At 41.7% G+C, this 18,539-nt stretch overlaps 1 protein-coding gene across 3 annotated transcripts in view; it reads right to left on the bottom strand.

The window, feature by feature from the left end:
* LOC129710080 (F-box/LRR-repeat protein 20) overlaps positions 1–18,539 on the bottom strand; it is a 105,338-nt gene that overhangs the window by 25,472 nt on the left and 61,327 nt on the right. For all 3 annotated transcript variants that reach the window (XM_055656792.1, XM_055656789.1, XM_055656790.1), the window contains exons 3-7: positions 18,145–18,199; positions 12,854–12,928; positions 7,793–7,887; positions 5,557–5,625; positions 4,071–4,166 (exon numbers count right to left, since the gene is read on the bottom strand). In XM_055656792.1, coding sequence (XP_055512767.1) covers positions 4,071–4,166; positions 5,557–5,625; positions 7,793–7,887; positions 12,854–12,928; positions 18,145–18,199 — 390 coding nt within the window. The remainder of the gene's footprint in view (positions 1–4,070; positions 4,167–5,556; positions 5,626–7,792; positions 7,888–12,853; positions 12,929–18,144; positions 18,200–18,539) is intronic.

Genomic DNA, 18,539 nt, shown 5'->3' with positions numbered 1-18,539 from the left:
TCCAAATATCTCCAATGATCCCTGTAAATGGGAACACCCTATGAAAATCAGTTGTTAATTAGCCATCTTTCATAATGACCAGGCCACTCCTGTCATCATTTTGTGCCTGCCTTAAATGACAACTCTGGCCCAATTTCCGAGCCTGTCTTGCAAGACAATCCTGGCCATAATACAATTCTGGCCCCAATTCTGGACCTGCGGTGAAAAACAACTCTGACCATCATAGCAATTCTGGCCCAATTCCAACCTGCTTTACATGGTTAGATGCCCCTAAGGAGATGATTATGTCTTAATCATTTGTGTATTGTGCAATCAAGTGTAAATCTTACCAACTTGTAAGTCGTCCTTAGTTGCAGAGTAGAACTGGCAGAGTACATGGAGCCTCTGGCCCGCTTTCATGCAGCCAGCACCTTCAGTGAACCGCTTACTGCCGACGCAATGAAGCTTTGCTCGTTGTTGGCCTTGACTGGTCCAACAGCTTGTGCTTCGTCCTCCAGGTTTTTCCTGTTGAATGGGTCTTACCTGAATAGTAGATTCAGCGACTGTCTGTTGGGATGGCAAACCTTGCTGCCAGGCATGGTACTTCTGACACATGCCCTTTATCCCTTGAGTATGCTCCACAGCTCAACCCTCAAACTCGGCGTCAGATTTGTACTGACCCGGCATGCTCCCTACTCCAAAAAAGAGAGGCATTAAGCAGCCTTGTTACAAGGCGCTGCTGGCGCTGGCTCCCCCATTAGGCCAACGCTGCCATTAGCCTAGGCATCACCATGAAACAGCCCTGTCCAAAGGTGCTGCTGGCGTGGGCTCTTCCATATGCCTACGCTGCCATAGACTAGGCATCTACCTCAAGCAGGCCTGTTCCAAGGCACTGCTGGTGCTGGCTCTCCCATAGGCCCACGCTGCCATAGACTAGGCATCCAAAGTAAGCAGCCGTGTTCCAAGGCACTGCTGGCGCGAGCTCTCCCATAGGCCCACGCTGACACAACTCCCTAGTGTGTCTAGATGGAGCATCCTCTCCATTAGTACCTTCATCCTAACCAATCTCCAAATTTTTATACCTTACCGGAGGGGAACCCTCCCAGCACTAATGCTGACCGTTGAGGTTAGTTTGATCCCATATCCTGGGACCACTGCGGTCTGGGAGCCGCATTGCTGCTGGATTTCCCTTCCCCGGGAACCCCAGCATCTGTATATTTTACCGGAGGGGAACCCTGCCGGTACTAGGGCTGACCGTTCTTTAAACGGAGCCTCCCGAGGAACCCACATTGTCCTCTTGAGAATTTAACATTTAAATTCAAACAGTACCCGTAACTACCCGGGTCTCTGACACAGCAAGTCAGCAACTCTACCGCTGCTGCAGTGCAACCCAACTGGGATATTCCCCAGCGTTTTAAGCACTAATTAAAAATCGCAGACCCGACTTACCAGCTACCCGCTTCCGCGGTCGGAACCGGGGTCTCCCCACAGCCCGTAGCTGGTTCCCTCGTCGGCCTCGCCAAGTACTGACAGGAAACCTCTGAAAAGAGGTCCCTGCACGGAATCTAAGACAGGTAAGAAACAGAAACCTTACCTTCTTAGTTTAAACTTACCGCTGGCAAAGCAGCAATGTGAACGGCGATATGATGCGCGTGCACACGAGCGGGGTTCTTCACGTAGTCACTCACGTGACCCCAAGTAAAATTCCATATCTGGACCAGAACTCCAAAGTTTGCCAAATTCCAACCCAATGTAATGATCAACTTAACCAAGGAATAGCACTGGAGATCAGCATGAAGCTATAAACCGGAATCAGACAGAGCAAGTTTAATTTCCCCTGTGGCCCAGTCACACACACGTATATAATTCTGCTGGTTGCAATGCTCCAAAGTCAAATAGCCCTTTACAGCTGTGATGACAAAAATCCCATGTTATTTCTTTGCAAAATAGAAATCTATTGCAATCTATTTGCAAATCTATTGTAAATGACTCCCAGGTGACACAAACTATCAAAGGAAGGAATAACACTCTCCAGAGAGCACTGCAGTAACCAGGAATTGGAACTGAAATTATGGGAAGAATTAAAAATTTCAGTTTCAGAGAAATATTAAAATCAATGCACATGATCAAAGTGTCAGAGCTGTATTTAATCTGACCGGGGGGATCATTTAATATGGATACTTTCAAGGTTGTTTGCACAGTTGATGGAAGATTTTGCAGCCTCCTGCTGTGGGCATTGGTGATAGCACAAGCACTTATTGCCCATCCCTGATGCGAGTGTTGCTTTTATTTTGCTGCTATTTTACAGAATGGCTTTCATGGCCTCTCACACGGAAGTTACGGGAGACCCGACAGAAGTTAAAAAAAATATGGGAAGCACAGATAAGATAAATATTAGAATAGTTGCCCCAGGATGGAAATCTCAAATGCTAGAGAACATAGCTTTAAGGCAAAAGTTTAGAGATTTACAACACAGGTTGCTTTTTTTTTTTTAAACACCAAGTGACAAGTGTCAGAAACACACTGCCTAAGAAAGTGGGGGAAGCAGAAACATTTAAGAAGCATTTAGACAGACACACAAAGACAAAAAGTGGAGGAATATTGACCATGTGCAGGCAGACGTGCACTATAAATTGGCACCAAGATCAGCGCAGACTCGTGGCACCAATAGTTAACACTTGCCTACTTTATCACTGACTTTGCCTTTCATTCGTGCCACTGCTACCCCATTTCCACTTCTCTGAACTTGCTTTAAACCTTTTTACATCTATTTTCTCTGCTGATGCAGAGGACTTCCAATACTTTCCTTTTGTAGTTTAAAAATACTCTGGAGTATTGCGTACAGTTTTGGTCTCCTAATTTGAGGAAGGACATCCTTGTGATTGAGGCAGTGCAGCCTAGGTTCACGAGATTGATCCCTGGGATGGCAAGACTATCATATGAGGAAAGATTGAAAAGACAAGGCTTGTATTCACTGGAGTTTAGAAGGATGAGAGGTGCCGAATGGCCTCCTCCTGCACCTATTTACTATGTTCCTAAAAATAAACAAGCCTATTTGTTTGGATTAAAAGGGGGAAATTTAGCCATGTGCTTGAGTATTTTAAGAATATTCACTCCCAACACAAAATAAAATGCATGAGATTTTTAATGCTTTGTTTTGTTCCATGTTGGCGATTTTATGAGTTGTGGGAACACAATTTCTCTGTTAAATTGCTACTCTTCAGAATAGTTTAGTCATTTCACACCAATAGTTCCATTACGCAAATGCCATCAGATTAGTCAACTGATAATTATTCATTAAATCAGTGGAATGTCTAACATTACGTTAATTTACTGAATGGGAATGCTAAATGCAAGAACAGATGTGGGATTAAAGGCACGGATAACTTGTAAAATCCTTTAAAGGGCCTGTCCCATTTACGTGTCCTTGGCAGGCAAAGTACGCGACCTCGTGGTCGCGTTGAGCCGCGAAGTTCGAGCGCGATTACATGCGTACGCACAGCCGTCTGGAGCTCGTGACGTCATTTGAAGATGGACACAAAGCTGGAGTAACTCAGCGGGACCGGCAGCATCCCTGGAGAGAAGCAATGGGTGATGTTTCGTGTCGAGACTCTTCTTCAGTCTGAAAAGAAGGGTCTTGACCCGAAACGTCACCCATTGCTTCTCTCCAGAGATGCTGCCAGTCCCGCTGAGTTACTCCAGCATTTTGTGTCTATCTTCAATTTTCTTGGCCCCACTCTGGGAGTAGAAGTGGGGGCGGATCCGGATCTGCAACGGCCGTGAGCCCCAGGCTGAGTTCGGCGATCGTTTGCCTGCTTCTGCTGCTGTTGGAGGTGAGACGTTGCGTCGCGCCAGGGTCTTGGGCCTGTCCCACTTTGGCCGTCAGTTCCGCGACAGGCTGTTGGCGCGAAGATTTCGTTCACTGCAAAAATTTCGGATCCCCGCGCGATGTCGCGCACAACTACATACCCCTCCCTCCGCGCTTCTAACCACGAGGTCGCGTAATTTGCGTGCCAAGGACACGTAAGTGGGACAGGGCCTTAAGAAACAAAGTAAACATGGTAACAGGAAGGTCAATCATTAAAACTCACCTCAGAGCCTTCAAAGAAAAGTTTGTGATCGACGTGCATGACGCTAGATCCAAACTTCTTAGCTTCGAGCAAAACTTACTTAGACTAGTACAGGTTCTACAAAGCAAGAAAACAAAAGATGATCAAGAATCCATTTTTAGTGCACAATACCAATTTTCCAACAAGACTGTCAAAGGGATCTCATTCTTCTCTCTTTTTGCCATTGTTGTTGGGAAAACAAAGGAGGAGCTCGAGTACTTTGTAACTTTGTCAGGGCCACAGATGGCCCCTATTTGCATATCGTGGGTATGCAAGCAAATAACTTCATTGTGCCTTGTCATATGTGATATAAACATCTTCCCACACTGCTTCCTGTAAAGACTCTCCCCTTCTCCCAATTCCTCAGTCTACTCCACATCCGCCCCCAGGATGAGGTTTTCCATACTAGATCATCAGAGATGTCCTCATTCATTATAGATGAGGCTCTCACTAGGGTCTCCTCGATATCCCGCAGTTCCGCTCTTGCTCCCCCTACCCCCCATTCGCAACAAGGACAGATACCCCCTTGTCCTCACCTTCCACCCCATCAGCCGTCACATACAGCATATAATTTTCCAACACTTTCACCACCTCCAACGGGATCCCACTACTGGCCATTATCTTCCCATCTCCACCCCTTTCTGCTTTCCGCAGAGACCATTCCCTCCGTAACTCCCTGGTCAACTCGCCCCTTCCCACCGAAACCACTCTGTCACCAGGTACTTTCCCCAGCAACCGCAGGAGATGCAACACCTGTCCATTTACCTCCCCCCTCGACTCCATCCAAAAATCCCAACAGTCTTTCCAGGTGAGGCAGAGGTTCACTTGCACCTCCTCCAAATTCATCTAATGTATCCGCTGTTCCAGGTGTCAACTTCTGTACATCGGCGAGACCAAGCGCATGCTCGGCGATCGTTTCGCTGAACACCTCCTCTCACTCTGCCTTAACCTACCTCATCTCCCGGTTACTCAGCACTTTAACTCCCATTCCCTATCTGACCTTTCTGTCCTGGGCCTCCTCCATTGTCAGAGTGATGCCCAGCGCAAATTGGAGAAACAACACCTTGGGTAGCTTACGCCCCAGCGGTATGAACATTGACTTCTCCTAACTTCAAATAGCCTTTGCTTTCCCTCTCTCTCCATCCCTTCCCCCTTCCCAGTTCTCCCACCAGTCTTACTGTCTCCGACTACATTCTAAACGTAATAAGAAATAAGTTGCTTCTTCATTTGTTTCTTTCAGTAGATGTTGGACCAGGAAATCAAATACAAAATGCTGCCGTCTTTGAAAATTCCCCGCACATTATGGCATCAGTGGAATAGCTTATTATTGATTCATCCATCACTTCCTTACTTTCCACTCTTTCAAACATTCATTGCAGCTTAATTTCATGACTTTTACCATTCATTTACATAGGCTCACAGAAAGCAAAGACTGCAAATTACTTTCAAATTATTAAATTTTACTTACGCATCTGTGATTTTTGTGCATCCATTCAAATTTAACTGTTCGATATTCCTGCAATTCTGAGCAAAGGTCCTGGAACAAAAGAGTGTTGATACAGCTTACACGTTTGAATTGCAATGCAAAATTAGAAAGAGAAACTTTCTACTAAACCAATCATCCCAGGAATCATGATGGATTATACATCTTTGTTGTATTGTCAATTATATCGCTCTTACAGAAACTAGGCCTGGACAATATTGCAGATATTGTCTCAGCAGAGCCCTATCCAATTGGAGCACAATATCCCTAATTTTCTCTTCAAATTATTTTCCAATAAGGACCATCATCCATATTTCCTCTCTAGTTACTTGCTCTTTCCGCAGGTCAACTTTCAGGTGATTTGGAAGGATCATGCAACATATTGGGCCAACAACACCCTCTCCACCATCTAACCTGCCTTACCTACCTACAACACCTCGATGACACTGCGCTGCATACAGTATTCATAGCCGTCCCCTAATTTATTTTCCCACAACCAGTATAAATGAGTCACCAGACTTCAATTAGCAGTTCCGCTGGTTAACCAATTACCAAGACAACTTGAGGCTAGTAGTTCACATACCGCATTACAACACCGTGATGTAAAATTGTACCGTTAATAGAATTGAAATGTAAAACTAATAACTGCATCTCCTCATGACTAAAACCAGTCACCATTGATTGGCAAAATATCACATGGACATTCGGTCTGGCAGACTGTTGCACAGAGCAGCAATAACGAAGCTAACAAGGTCCTTCATTAGGAAGCAACATGCATGCACAACATGGTTAAACTACAAAAATCTTTCATACAGATGAAAGGAGGCAAACATGCATGGCCAGAGTACAATTGTTTAATCAGTCGAGGGTTAAGAGCTATATATGATCAAGCGGAATGAGTATTGCGGACTGGAAGTGATAATTAGCCATGGCTAGCTGGCTTTTATTTCCCTAAATTTATCACAAATAGCCATTAACATAGGTATGTTCCAAGTCAGTCTTTGTTACCAAGATACAGCACGGAACGTCACAGGAAATCCCTTTTCCCTGTGGCTATCAAACTACAATTCCTCCCTCTTCTGTCGTGGGGCAGACGATAGACAGTAGATGAGGTTGGAGGAGGTGCAAGTGAACCTCTGCCTAACCTGTCTGGGTCTCTGGACAAAGTTGAGGGAGGAGGTATAGCGACGGATGTTGCATCTTGTTCAGGTGCAGAGGAAGGTTCCTGGGGAGGGGGTGGGAAGGGTTGAGTTAACCAGGGAGTTGCGGAGGGAACGGTCTCTGCGGAAGGCGGAAAGGGGTGGAGTTGGGAAAATGTGGCGAGTGGTGGGATCCCGTTGAGTGAGGTGGTGGAAATTTCACAGCATTACATGTTGTGTTGCCTTAATGTAATATCCATCAATATTCATACTGTGAAATGAGATTGATGCATACTTTGGTGTTGTTTCGATTGTGGAAACAGGCCCTTCAACCCACCAAGTAAGCACTAACTAGCGATCACCTGTGCAGACTATTTCTATCCTACACACTAGGGACCTACAAACCCACACGTCTCTGGAATGTGGGAGGAAACCAGAGCACCGGGACAATACCCACACGGCCACAAGCAGAACGGACAAACTCCAGACAGACAGCACCCATAGTCAGGATCAAACCCGTGACTCTGCAGCTGCAAGGCCGGAACTCTACGCTACGCTAAATCAGGAAGCATAAAACGGAATGGAAATCGTGATAATTCTATTTCATAACCTCAGATAAACCTTGATCTAAATGAATGAATAATCTAAATGAATGAATAAGCTTAGAGAGTTCAATGGCCCACTCTTATTACTGAAAGGCTGCAGCAGAAGCACTCAGCTCTCTCTGTCTCTTCCAATAATGTCACCACATTCACAATTCTAGATGTTATTTGTCCAGGAAGCCTCAAAGATCAGAACATGGATTTCAGTTGCAGGAAACTCAATGCTGTGTTTACAAGACATACTGCATGAGCGCAAATGCACCCCTTTAAACCAACAACTTGCACCAAAATACGTGAATCCATGTTTTGAGCAAGAAAAGTGGGAGTGCCTTCAACAAAACTAAAACACCAGCCAGAACCAATCAGTATATCATCCCTTAACAGTCTTAAGATTGCTCGTTTTTCAGGCCATCATTTAAAATAATTCAGGAAGGATGGTCCTATATCAACACCCGTAATAGTTTTAATGTATAAGTTTACCGTAAAGAGTTGTCGCCCACTCCGAGGCATCCTCTCAGACTAAGTTTTCGTAAAAAACCACCGCATCGTTTAGAAATATTCTCTACTACTCGACCCTGTGTCCAAGAAAAGAAACAATTTCAAATTCAGGAATTTGACACGATAGACATTTTCACGATGAAGATTATGAATTCAATAGTTTTCATAACCCGAATTAGAAAATTAACATTTTTCCTTTCAAAATCTGATAGAAAGAGTCAATATTTTAAATTAAAACCTCATTCCATAATAAGATGAAGACTAATGTACAAACTATGAAATTGAGAATTTGCTAAATGACAAGTTAACAATTTGGAGACAGATCCTTGATTTCCTGGATTCTGAGAAAAAAACACTTTAGTAAGAAAAAGTTGAAGACAAATATTGTTTTTAAGCTGTAAGATTAATGTCTAGAAAAGGACCAACATAATAAAACCTCCTCACTTCTGCACTTTGACTTCACAAGGCTCTTGTCCAAGTTCCCACATGAACTTGGCATTGAAGACCCATCAGAATGTCGCATCTCCACATAACTAACAAATATACTTCTGTATTTTTACACCAAACCACGCAAGCTATCCAATTTACCCCAACATGTTTGTGCGGCAGATGATGAGAGCTAGAATCTGCGTATAAAAAACAAAAGAATGTACAGTATGTTCTGGGACAATAAGATTAGCAGCAGAAATATTTTATAATGAAAAGATTTGTTCTACAAAGGGTGTTCAGGTTACGAAAAGTTAAGTAACCAGTGGAATGACAGGTATGCTGTATGACTGCCAATTTGAACATTATGGGCGGTTCAACTGTCAGCGAGATGGGCAGAGTGTAAATGCCGAGCAGTCTAGACATAGCTGAAAACAGAAAAATGTTGGCATTCCACAGTGGGCTCAAGAGCATCCGGAAAGACAATTTCAGATTTCAGAACTAAATTGGCCAGGACTGGAAAGAGTCAGCAGACCCTTCATAGGGTTCAGTAAAATATATGAAGATGTGTGGACCAAGTTGGTGACAATTTGCGCCACCTTTCCTCCTTCTACCTTAAATAAAGGTTATAGGTTCGGAAGTTACAATATACAAATACTTTTAGCAGATGCAAAATCCAGACAATGATTGCAGGCAATTTTCATTGCACACAGAGCCAATGTTCACTGCACATAGATCCATGGAACAATGATGTCTCGTGCAGAACATAATGGACCCAGTATAGAATGGGACTGAATTCACTAACTGCAAGCCTAAAATGAATTTCTATGAAGTATAAGTACAGTAAACCCTTGTTTTAATGGACCTCGATATAACGGATTTCTGTTACAGCGGACGGACCTACTCACGGCTGCCCATGCCACCCCCGGCTCCCACCGACACCCTGCCAACGCAACCCCTGGCCGTTTCCTCAGCCAAGCCACCATCACCTGTATTGCTGTATTGAATCTTTGGAGCTTAAGACGAGTAAGGCTTTGTTTTAATGTTTCAGCTGAAAAAAGGAACCTCTGCCAGTGCAGTTCTTGCTCAGCCCAAATTTCATTGTTGGGTCTCCACATATGAAATGCCATCTATTACACTCAGTTATAGCCGACAATTGGCAATAACGGACATAATTCTTCTCCTCAATGCGTTATAACGAGTATATCGTTAAATGCTCATGCAATTATGCTCCTCTTACAATAAGGTACCAAGTTTGTCTTCGCTTCTCTAAGAATTTTTTTTTAAGTTCTAAATTAAGACTGAGCACATTCATTCCTCCCTTTATGTCATTTCACAAGTAGTCTCTATTTCCAAAATATTTTTTTTTAATGGACAGTTGCAGTACATCAGTAAGAGAACTCGAACACAGAACATCTAAATGGAGAGAGACTGCAAGTCATTGAAGTACAGGGGGGAGGGGGTGAAAGATCTAGGTGTTTGGATACATGAACACAAAAAAAAGTGGATGGGAGATTGCAACCTTCACGTGGTCTGCCCTGTTTCGACGAATGCAATAAACCCGGCGTGCACAATCAAATAAGATCAAATAGAACAAGTTGTCCTACAACTTTAGGCTGTGCACGCCCTAAGCAAGAAGAACAAAAAAATAGCAGAAAAGTCCAATAAATAGTCAAGGTGGCAAACTCCATTTTGCTCTTCATTGCAAAGGAGTTGGGAAAATAGGGAGTTTTCACATTACATTTGTCCAGGGTATTGATGGAGCCTCATCTGGACTAGAAAATAAGATGCAAGGCATTTAAAATGGAGGTGCATAGACATTTATTCTCACAGATTCAATGATACTTTATGGTATGCCAAATAGATGGTGAAGAATATCCACAATCCTCTGCCCTGATGGGTGATGGAAGCTGGATCATTAAAAGTATTTAAAGTGGAAATGGATAATTATTTGAAAGATTGAGAAATAGAGATGGAAAGAGAAATGGCACAGGAGAGTTAAAGACAGCATAGGCCAAGCATGATCATATCAAATGGCAGGACATGCTGAAAGGCTTGATGGCCTACCCCGCTTCAATTTTCTTGTGTTCTTACCCCCTGTGGAATCTATTGACAATGTGTGTCCACTCCCCTATTTTTAATTCAACCCAATGCCACATTGCATTATGGTGAAATCGCATTGATCATCTTGTTCCATATCTTCTGCCTCATCAACTGAATGTCCAGGGGAGCTTCACAGCACTGCTCGGGTCCTTTCTAGCAAGGCAAAATGAGGACAAATATTTGGTCCTGCTCCCATACCAAGAAGAGAGTGCCCGGTTGGCACTAGCCAAGATCCAAGGGTTCTCAGAACCATGTGTGCATTTGGCTGGTGTAGGGAAGATGAGAGAGCACAGCTGCTTGACGTTTTTGTGTGGGCACATGTGCCAGAGGCTCTGGAGAGGAATTTATCAGATTTTTCTCACAGAACAAGAGAAAAATAAAATATATAATTGCTATTAGCAAGAATCTGTGGAATTGATTTAGAGCTAATGTCACACACAGGGAATCAGTGTTTAGCAACAGTACAAAATTAGACCCGTGTCCTGTGTCGTGTACACAATATCGGGCACCCTGGAACACAATATAGGGCATTTTTGAGCAAGGTAACAACACTCTAGGCATATACATATCGTAAGCCCTTGACAAAACTGCAAATAAATCAGTAGGTTGGAGTGCATTTGCAGATAGTTACAGAATTTCACTTTTGCATTATGCTGTCTGCAACATAAAACTATGAGATTCAGAGAATAAATTAAACACTCAACTTCCTCCTGAAATCTTATACCTGGCGATTTATTACTATAAGAGCTCTTAAAACTGCAAAAGTATCTCTGAAGTGAAACTACATTTATATATTCTGTTGTGCTGCAGCAAGTAAAAATTGCATTGATCTATCTGGGACATAAATCAATAAAACACTCTTGACCCTTGACACCAGTTCTAATCAAGAATTTGTCTATCTCAGCCTTAAAAATATCCACTGATGGCCTCCACAGCTCTCTATGGCAATGAGTTCCACAGATTAACTACCCTCTGACTAAAGTAGTTCCTCCCCACCTCAGCTTTTTAAAAGAGCGCCCTTTAATTCTGAGGCCATGACCTCTGGTCCTGGACTCTCCCACCAGTGGAAACATCCTTTTCACATTCACTCTACCTATGCCTTTCATTATTATGTAAGTTTCAATGAGGTCCCCCCTCAACCTTCTAAATTCCAGCGAGTACAGGCCCAGTTCTGTCAAGTGCTCATCCTATGCTAACATTCTCTTTCCTGGAATCATTCTTGTAAACCTCCTTGGGACCCTGTCTAGAGCCAGCACATCCTTCCTCAGATAGGGGGCCCAAATTTGCTCACAGTAGGATATGTTACCCTAGATATATCACAGAAGAATATTCCAACATAACTGATTGAGTTGAGAATACATGACACATTCATTCTGGCCAATGCAGTTATTTCCTTGTTGGCTCTAGTTAAGTATGCTTTTCTTTATTGGATATTACAAACTAAACTGGGTGGAGTTGGCAAAATGGGTAAAGTTGGAGTGAAACCAGCCAAGTATTTTATTTTGATGATAAGCATCACTTTAGAACAATCCCCTTTTTGAGATTTAAGGTTTTTGTTTAGTAATCGGCTTACTTACGATCAACTCTTTCTTCTTGTCACGTCAGAATGAATTTGGTTTTAAGTATTTTTTTTTTCTTAGATTTCTAAACAATGCATCAATTGATGCAAACAGAGCTCACATTAGTAAGAGTTATTATGGTGCCCAGCTGAGATTCAATCACAAGTCTCCAATTGCATGCTTGAAAATTAGCTCAAAGGAATAGAACTTTAAATGGTACAATCAAGACAAAAGCATCAATTGGGCAACTGCAGTATAAGCTCACTCCTTACACCAATATTCAACTACTGTCTGCCTAACTTAACAAATCCGAGTTCATTCCTACAAAGTAACTTTGTGCATCAAAAATCCCACAATTATTGAACAGCATTTGTAGTAAATATTGGGAGTGAAGTATATCTATGGAGAATGACTACAATAGTCCATAAACAAGCTAAATATCCAGTGTGTAAGAAGGAACTGCGAATGATTGGTATTTTTGTTGATAGAACTGTGTGGAAAAACAACCCTCTGCTCTTCTGTTAGTGGTATGTTATGGTATCAGCCATCGGGAAAGGGCAGCAGTGCCTCAGAGCATTACTTCAATTCAAAAAAATCCTCTTCAAAATGCCTGCAGCAATAAAACATTGTCTCGATACTGGGAGTGGTCCTTAAATGTACAGCCTCATGACTGTAAAAGGAGCATCAGCAACCAAGTCAAACTAACAGAGTGAAGAAATAAATTGGGTTTCTTATTAATGGGAAGTAATGCCTTTGTAAGTAGCAAAATGCTATTAAGATTTTATTTGATGGCTCAAATTGTGTAGGCTGTCCATCCAGACCTTCATGTGGATCAAAGAACATTGTAACTACAGCTTCCTGTGTAGTTGTAATCAATTTAAACAAAAGATCATTTCAATTAGTTTTGCTTTACAAAATGTCATTTCCATTCTCCAGGTTGCCTTGTACATTGTACCTCTATATCTCTTTGGAAGTCAAACAGGTCGATCCGTTGCCAGTTACTACCATCCAGTGCCAGGACATTCCAGTACTGAAAACACAAAAATAATTCAGTTAATCTGAGAAAATGTAAATAAAATGTAAATAAGGAGGGATGTGAATAACCAAAGTGTGAATGATATTTCCTTTCTGAGATTGTGTGCATAATAATATTATTTTCCTGAGAAAGTAGTGCAATAAGTTTTATCCAAACCAGTTGTAACTAAAGCTTCTACCAGGTTCAGTGGTCTGACAGAGTAATATGATCCCATAAAACTGTAGTCATAAATTATAATCACTTGGGAATTACAGACATCAAACCCTTTTTAGCAAGTAATTTGGGAGTACGTTAATCCATTCAAATCTGAATATCTCTGAGGATTTACAATTATTGAGGAATACATACTAATCTGTTTTAAATGTGTGTCTGAATTCCTCTTTCCCCGTCTACTCTCCTCATATGCCCTTTAGTAATGAGAATGTTGGTACATTGAGTAGCAACTCAAAAATCCAAAACGTAAAATGTTGCGTTGGAGCTACTGCCTTACAGCACCAGAGACCCGGGTTCAATCCTGACTACAGGCGCTGTCTGTACAGAGTTTGTACAATCTATCCATGACCTGTGCGGGTTTTCTCCGAGATCTTCGGTTTCTGCCCACACTCCAGACGTACAGGTTTGCAGGTTAATTGGCTTGGTGTAAATGTAAAATAAATTGCCCCTAGTGTGTGTAGGGTAATGTTAATGTACGGGGATCGCTGGTCGGTGTAGACCCAGTGGGGTGAAAGGCTTGTTTCCACGTTGTATCTCTAAACTAAACTAAATTAAACATGAAGGCAATCCTAATCCTGATTCTTCTTTCTTTGCAGCTTAAACTAAAACATGGGAACGTTTTTCTTCATTTAAGAAATAGGGTGTTGGATTAACAGCAACATTTTACAGTTTTTTCTTAATTCCATCAGTATCTTTGCAGTATATATGTCCATACTCTAGTCCCGTTAAAATAGTATTGATGGACAATAAAATTTTACGCAAAATCGCCTCCCCTTTTCTTTTTATACAAGGCTGTAGTCCTATTGATTGGTGATCGCATTATCAATTGCAGCAATGCATTAACATTTCAGCCTGCATTAGATGATTAGCTACAGCCTGCCTCAGTTCTGTTCAAATTTCTTACCATCTGGTAGCTACATAGAGCTAAAGTCGATGAGTTATTAAGTAATAAATCAATCAAATCGCATTTCATTTGCAGTGAAATATCCTTCCCAAGGGGCCAAGTTTCAAAGTTGCTTTAATTCATTGGCTGGATGCTTGGAGCCTAGTGCCGAACAGACTATATTGCAACTGTCTTGTTACAAAGGTGTCATACTAAACTTGAAAAAGAACAACTAACTAGGTCCCCAAGGAAGCTCACGACATTATGAGTACGCCCTATGGGAACACAATTGCAGGAAACATCACAGCAATGTGACAGTTCGCAACAACTAAAATTGCATAGGTGGAGAAATGAATTTCCATACTAATTTCCAACGGCAAAATGCTGTGCTATAATTAAACTGTTGTGCCTGCTTATTTGCTTAAATCTTTACAAAATCAGTTGGGACAACTCTTAATGCTGTTATTCATCTGTCTCCTCACGGTGAGAAAGTTGACAGCACTAACGTTGAACAAGGCAGATAGATATATGCCCACTGTCATTTTTCAAGCCAATGTCAAAGCTTTTATGACCTTGTTGTGCATGCTTGTGCGAAATGCTACATTAGACAATATTCGGCACCTCGACCGCCATTCACTGTGATCACGGCTGATCATCTACAATCAGTACCCCGTTCCTGCCTTCTCCCCATATCCCTCGACTCCACTATCTTTAAGAGCTCTATCTAACTCTCTTGAAAGCATCCAGAGAATTGGCCCCCACTGCCTTCTGAGGCAGAGAATTCCACAGATTCATAACTCTCTGGGTGAAAACGTTTTTCCTCATCTCTGTTCCGAATGGCCTACCCCTTATTCTTAAACTGTGGCCCCTGGTTCTGGATTCCCCCAACATCGGGAACATATTTCCTGCCTCTAGCGTGTCCAATCCCTTAATAATCTTATATGTTTCAATAAGATCCCCTCTCAACCTTCTAAAATCCAGTGTATACAAGCCCGGCCACTCTATTGTTTCAATCTATGACAATTGAGCAACCTTTCTGAGCAACCTTTCTTACATTGAGCAACCTTTCGTTCCAGGATATACACCAGAAGAACTCCTGCAGCGAGGTCCTAGAGCTGAGATATGCAGCTTTCAATAAACAAAAATGCAAGAGTTTTTTTTAAATTTCAGATTTTTTCAATAATCACACACAGTACTACATAAACATTGTCAATTGAAGCAGGGTTTTGGCCCTAAACGTTGCCCCATCTCCTTCGCTCCATAGATGCTGCTGCACCCGCTGAGTTTCTCCAGCATTTTTGTGTACTGTCAACTGATACTGATTGACTCATCCTCTTAACTTTAAAAAAATACCGGATCTCTCTCAAAAGTTAAATTGTGCGCAATCTTTCAATAAACTTTCAGTAAGTTTCTCCAAAGGGCAATCGACAATGAAGTCATTTGCCCAACTGAACCTCTCAAAAGGACTCTACAGTTTCAATCTCTCAGACGACAACTTAAATGTTTGTGGACGAATCCCCAAACAGAGATTCTAAATTGTTTTGTATTTGTTTCATGATTGTAGTTGCCCATGGGATGGAGGAGAAAAAGACTTTAAAATAACACCCACGAGACTTCAAAATGTAAAACTTAATCACCTTGGAGAAGAAAAGCTTGGTGTTCAGTGTTTGCTGTTGCTCAGGCCATTGAAGCCGGTTATTGGTTTCACAGCACTTCACTCAACAACTTGTCCACTCATCGAGTATTCTTTGTGTGTCAGTAACAAGTAGCATTCAAAGTACTCCAGGTGTTCGACCAGAACATTACACAATCCCATCACTGCTGCTCGCCCCCCACCACCCACCACCTTCCCCACACCCCGAATGGGCAGGTTCTGAACTTTGTCGGTGAATCATGTGCATTTTGTTGTCCATTGTTCAGCAGCGAGTTACCATATGCAGGAGACTCTTAGTTCAAAATCCCTCTTTACAATTTTATCCCCAGCACTTTGGAAAATTTGCCACATCCATATTTGCCTTCAGTAATCCTCATCTGCATCCTCATGTATTTCATCCGACTCATCTGAACTGCGAGTTGCTTCCTCCAGAAGTTTTTTTCTGGGTTGGCATCACTTGTAAATTTGACCAGTTTCTAAAGCTATCGAATCAGCTCATAAAATGTAACTGCATGGGGTCCAAGACCAACTTCTAGGGATCCTTACGTAGCACTTTAAAATAACGCGTAACAAGCACATGACAATTTGCTTTCTTTCACAACCCATCACGTTTCTACACATATTTTTCTCCTGGTAGCATCTGTTTTATCTTATTCACCTAAACAAAGTCCTTCTGAAATCTGCACACATCAGTGTTTGCTTGTCCCATCAGCAGACATTGGCTGGGGAGGGCGGAATAGTCGGGTAAGTCTGAATTGGTTCATTCATAGTGACAAATGCGTGAAATTAATTTGAAAAAAAAAGTGGAAAAAGAAACATTAGAATTGACCAAAATATAACCAGATACTGATTTAGAAATCCAGGGCATGAGAGTTACGGGCAGAACGATCTTGCCTTCCCTTTCAGCATGTCTTATTTTTAGCTGGCTTTGTTCTTTTACATCCAGAACAAGAGATCAGCATAAATTCAAAACCACAAAAGACTTTGCAAAGAAACACTCTTTTAATTAATGCCTCATGCAATAAACTGGGTTAGATGCAAAAAAATACAAAACTTCAGCAGATGCTTCACAATTTAATCAGTCTCTTCATGCGTACAAACCATCATTTGCTGATCCCTAAAGTGAAACTTCTCAAGTCATTCAAGAACAAAAATCAAACACAACTTTCCACTGGAGATTCAGACTATTTTTACTCGGTTCACGTTTATTAATAGTGAACAATAGAACACTAGCTTATTAATGGGGTCAGAGTGCAAACTTTTGTATTTTCTATCCACATCTCAGATTCTAACCAACATTCCTACCACCCTCCCCCCACCCCAACAGTCTTTTCCCACCCCAACAAATACAGAGATAACTTTGTTTTGAGGGTAAAGGGAAGGGAAATTGCCTCGTGATATCTAGTCTTGGATCTCAGTTTAAAGTTATTGAAAAACCTTCTAAAAAATTACTTTAAATTACTTAAAGCTTTCTCAATGGTGTACATAATTAAAATGATAAAAGCTTAAATATTTTGTAGATCCAACACTGCTTGAGTATTATCAAAACAAGTTTAGTTGACTAAAGGAGTTTATTTTCCAATGTTAACAAGATGACTACGACATTACTGATGTCGAGCTGATATAGAAGTTTGCCTCGTATGGGGACATAGTTTATTTAGCTCCATTGAATTGTGTTGAAATGCACTGTAGGGTTTCCCAAAGAACCAGCCGATAAATTGTGCAGCTAAGTTATTTTGAGCCAAACAATACGAGGTATATTCTCTAAATTGCGTCAATCTACTGATTGGCCGAGTCAATAATAGTTGGATTTAACATTCCAGGACTGAGATGCAAAACTGGTTTTCAATCTTGATCGTTTGTTTGCTGGAAACCTACACACAAAGTAATTGTGCACAATGATCACACATTCCAGAGGCCACTAAAAACCCATGGATCAAAACCTGGCAACACAATTCATTCCAACAGGGAAAAGTACAAACACCAAAGCAAGTCCATTGTAAAGTATCACACCAACTAGGTTGTCCACGTAACATTAGCTCATCAACAGCATAGTTTGCATTATTTCACAATGAATAAATCTTTGTATTTCCAGCCTTCAAGCTTTTGTTAATGTGCTCCTCCCTAATACTTCAACAATACATGCCCTTCCAAATTAGTCAGTAACTGACAACAACTCTTGCCAATTCTTCCCTCCCCGATACCGAATCAGTCGATTCCACCGGAGGCAAAAACTAGATCTGCATTAGTCTGAACTATCCAAAACTTGAAGGTACACAAAAATGCTGGAGAAACTCAGCGGGTGCAGCAGCATTTATGGAGCGAAGGAAATAGGCAACTTTTCGGGCCGAAACCCTTCTTCAGACGTTGATTCAAAACTTGAATTAGCTTAGCCATTGTGGATAGCTTGGATCAGAGCTTTACAAAAAATACTAGAAAGATACTTGAAAGACGCCTTACCCTAGAGACTTGAGCAGAGCGACACAAGGTGACTACGTCCAGAAAGGAGAATATTCTGTGGGAAGAGACAATGATTGAAACAGAACTGAAAAATACACCGGCAATTTCATATACGTGTTGGTGCACATAAGTCAATGCAAATATTGTAACTCCCACCATTAATAGTTTACAAAATAGCTTTAAGTTGCGGTGATAACTGTAATGGATTTCCTAAGCTATAGAATCAGATCTCTGGATACATCACCACGCAGGGTAAAATGGTAATCACAACTTTCATTTCTGATTGGGGGATCTCAGATTCTCTAGTTTTAATCAGTGAACCCAGAGGAGTCAGGAAATAAAGACAGACATCATTGTCTTTGGTAATTACTTCACCTTGGTGCTCAAACTCTGCT

Source organism: Leucoraja erinacea, chromosome 27 (assembly GCF_028641065.1).
Source record: "Leucoraja erinacea ecotype New England chromosome 27, Leri_hhj_1, whole genome shotgun sequence".
Lineage (NCBI taxonomy): Eukaryota > Metazoa > Chordata > Chondrichthyes > Rajiformes > Rajidae > Leucoraja > Leucoraja erinaceus.
Note: the sequence above shows the minus strand (reverse complement) of the source record. Positions and strands in the feature narration are given on the sequence as shown.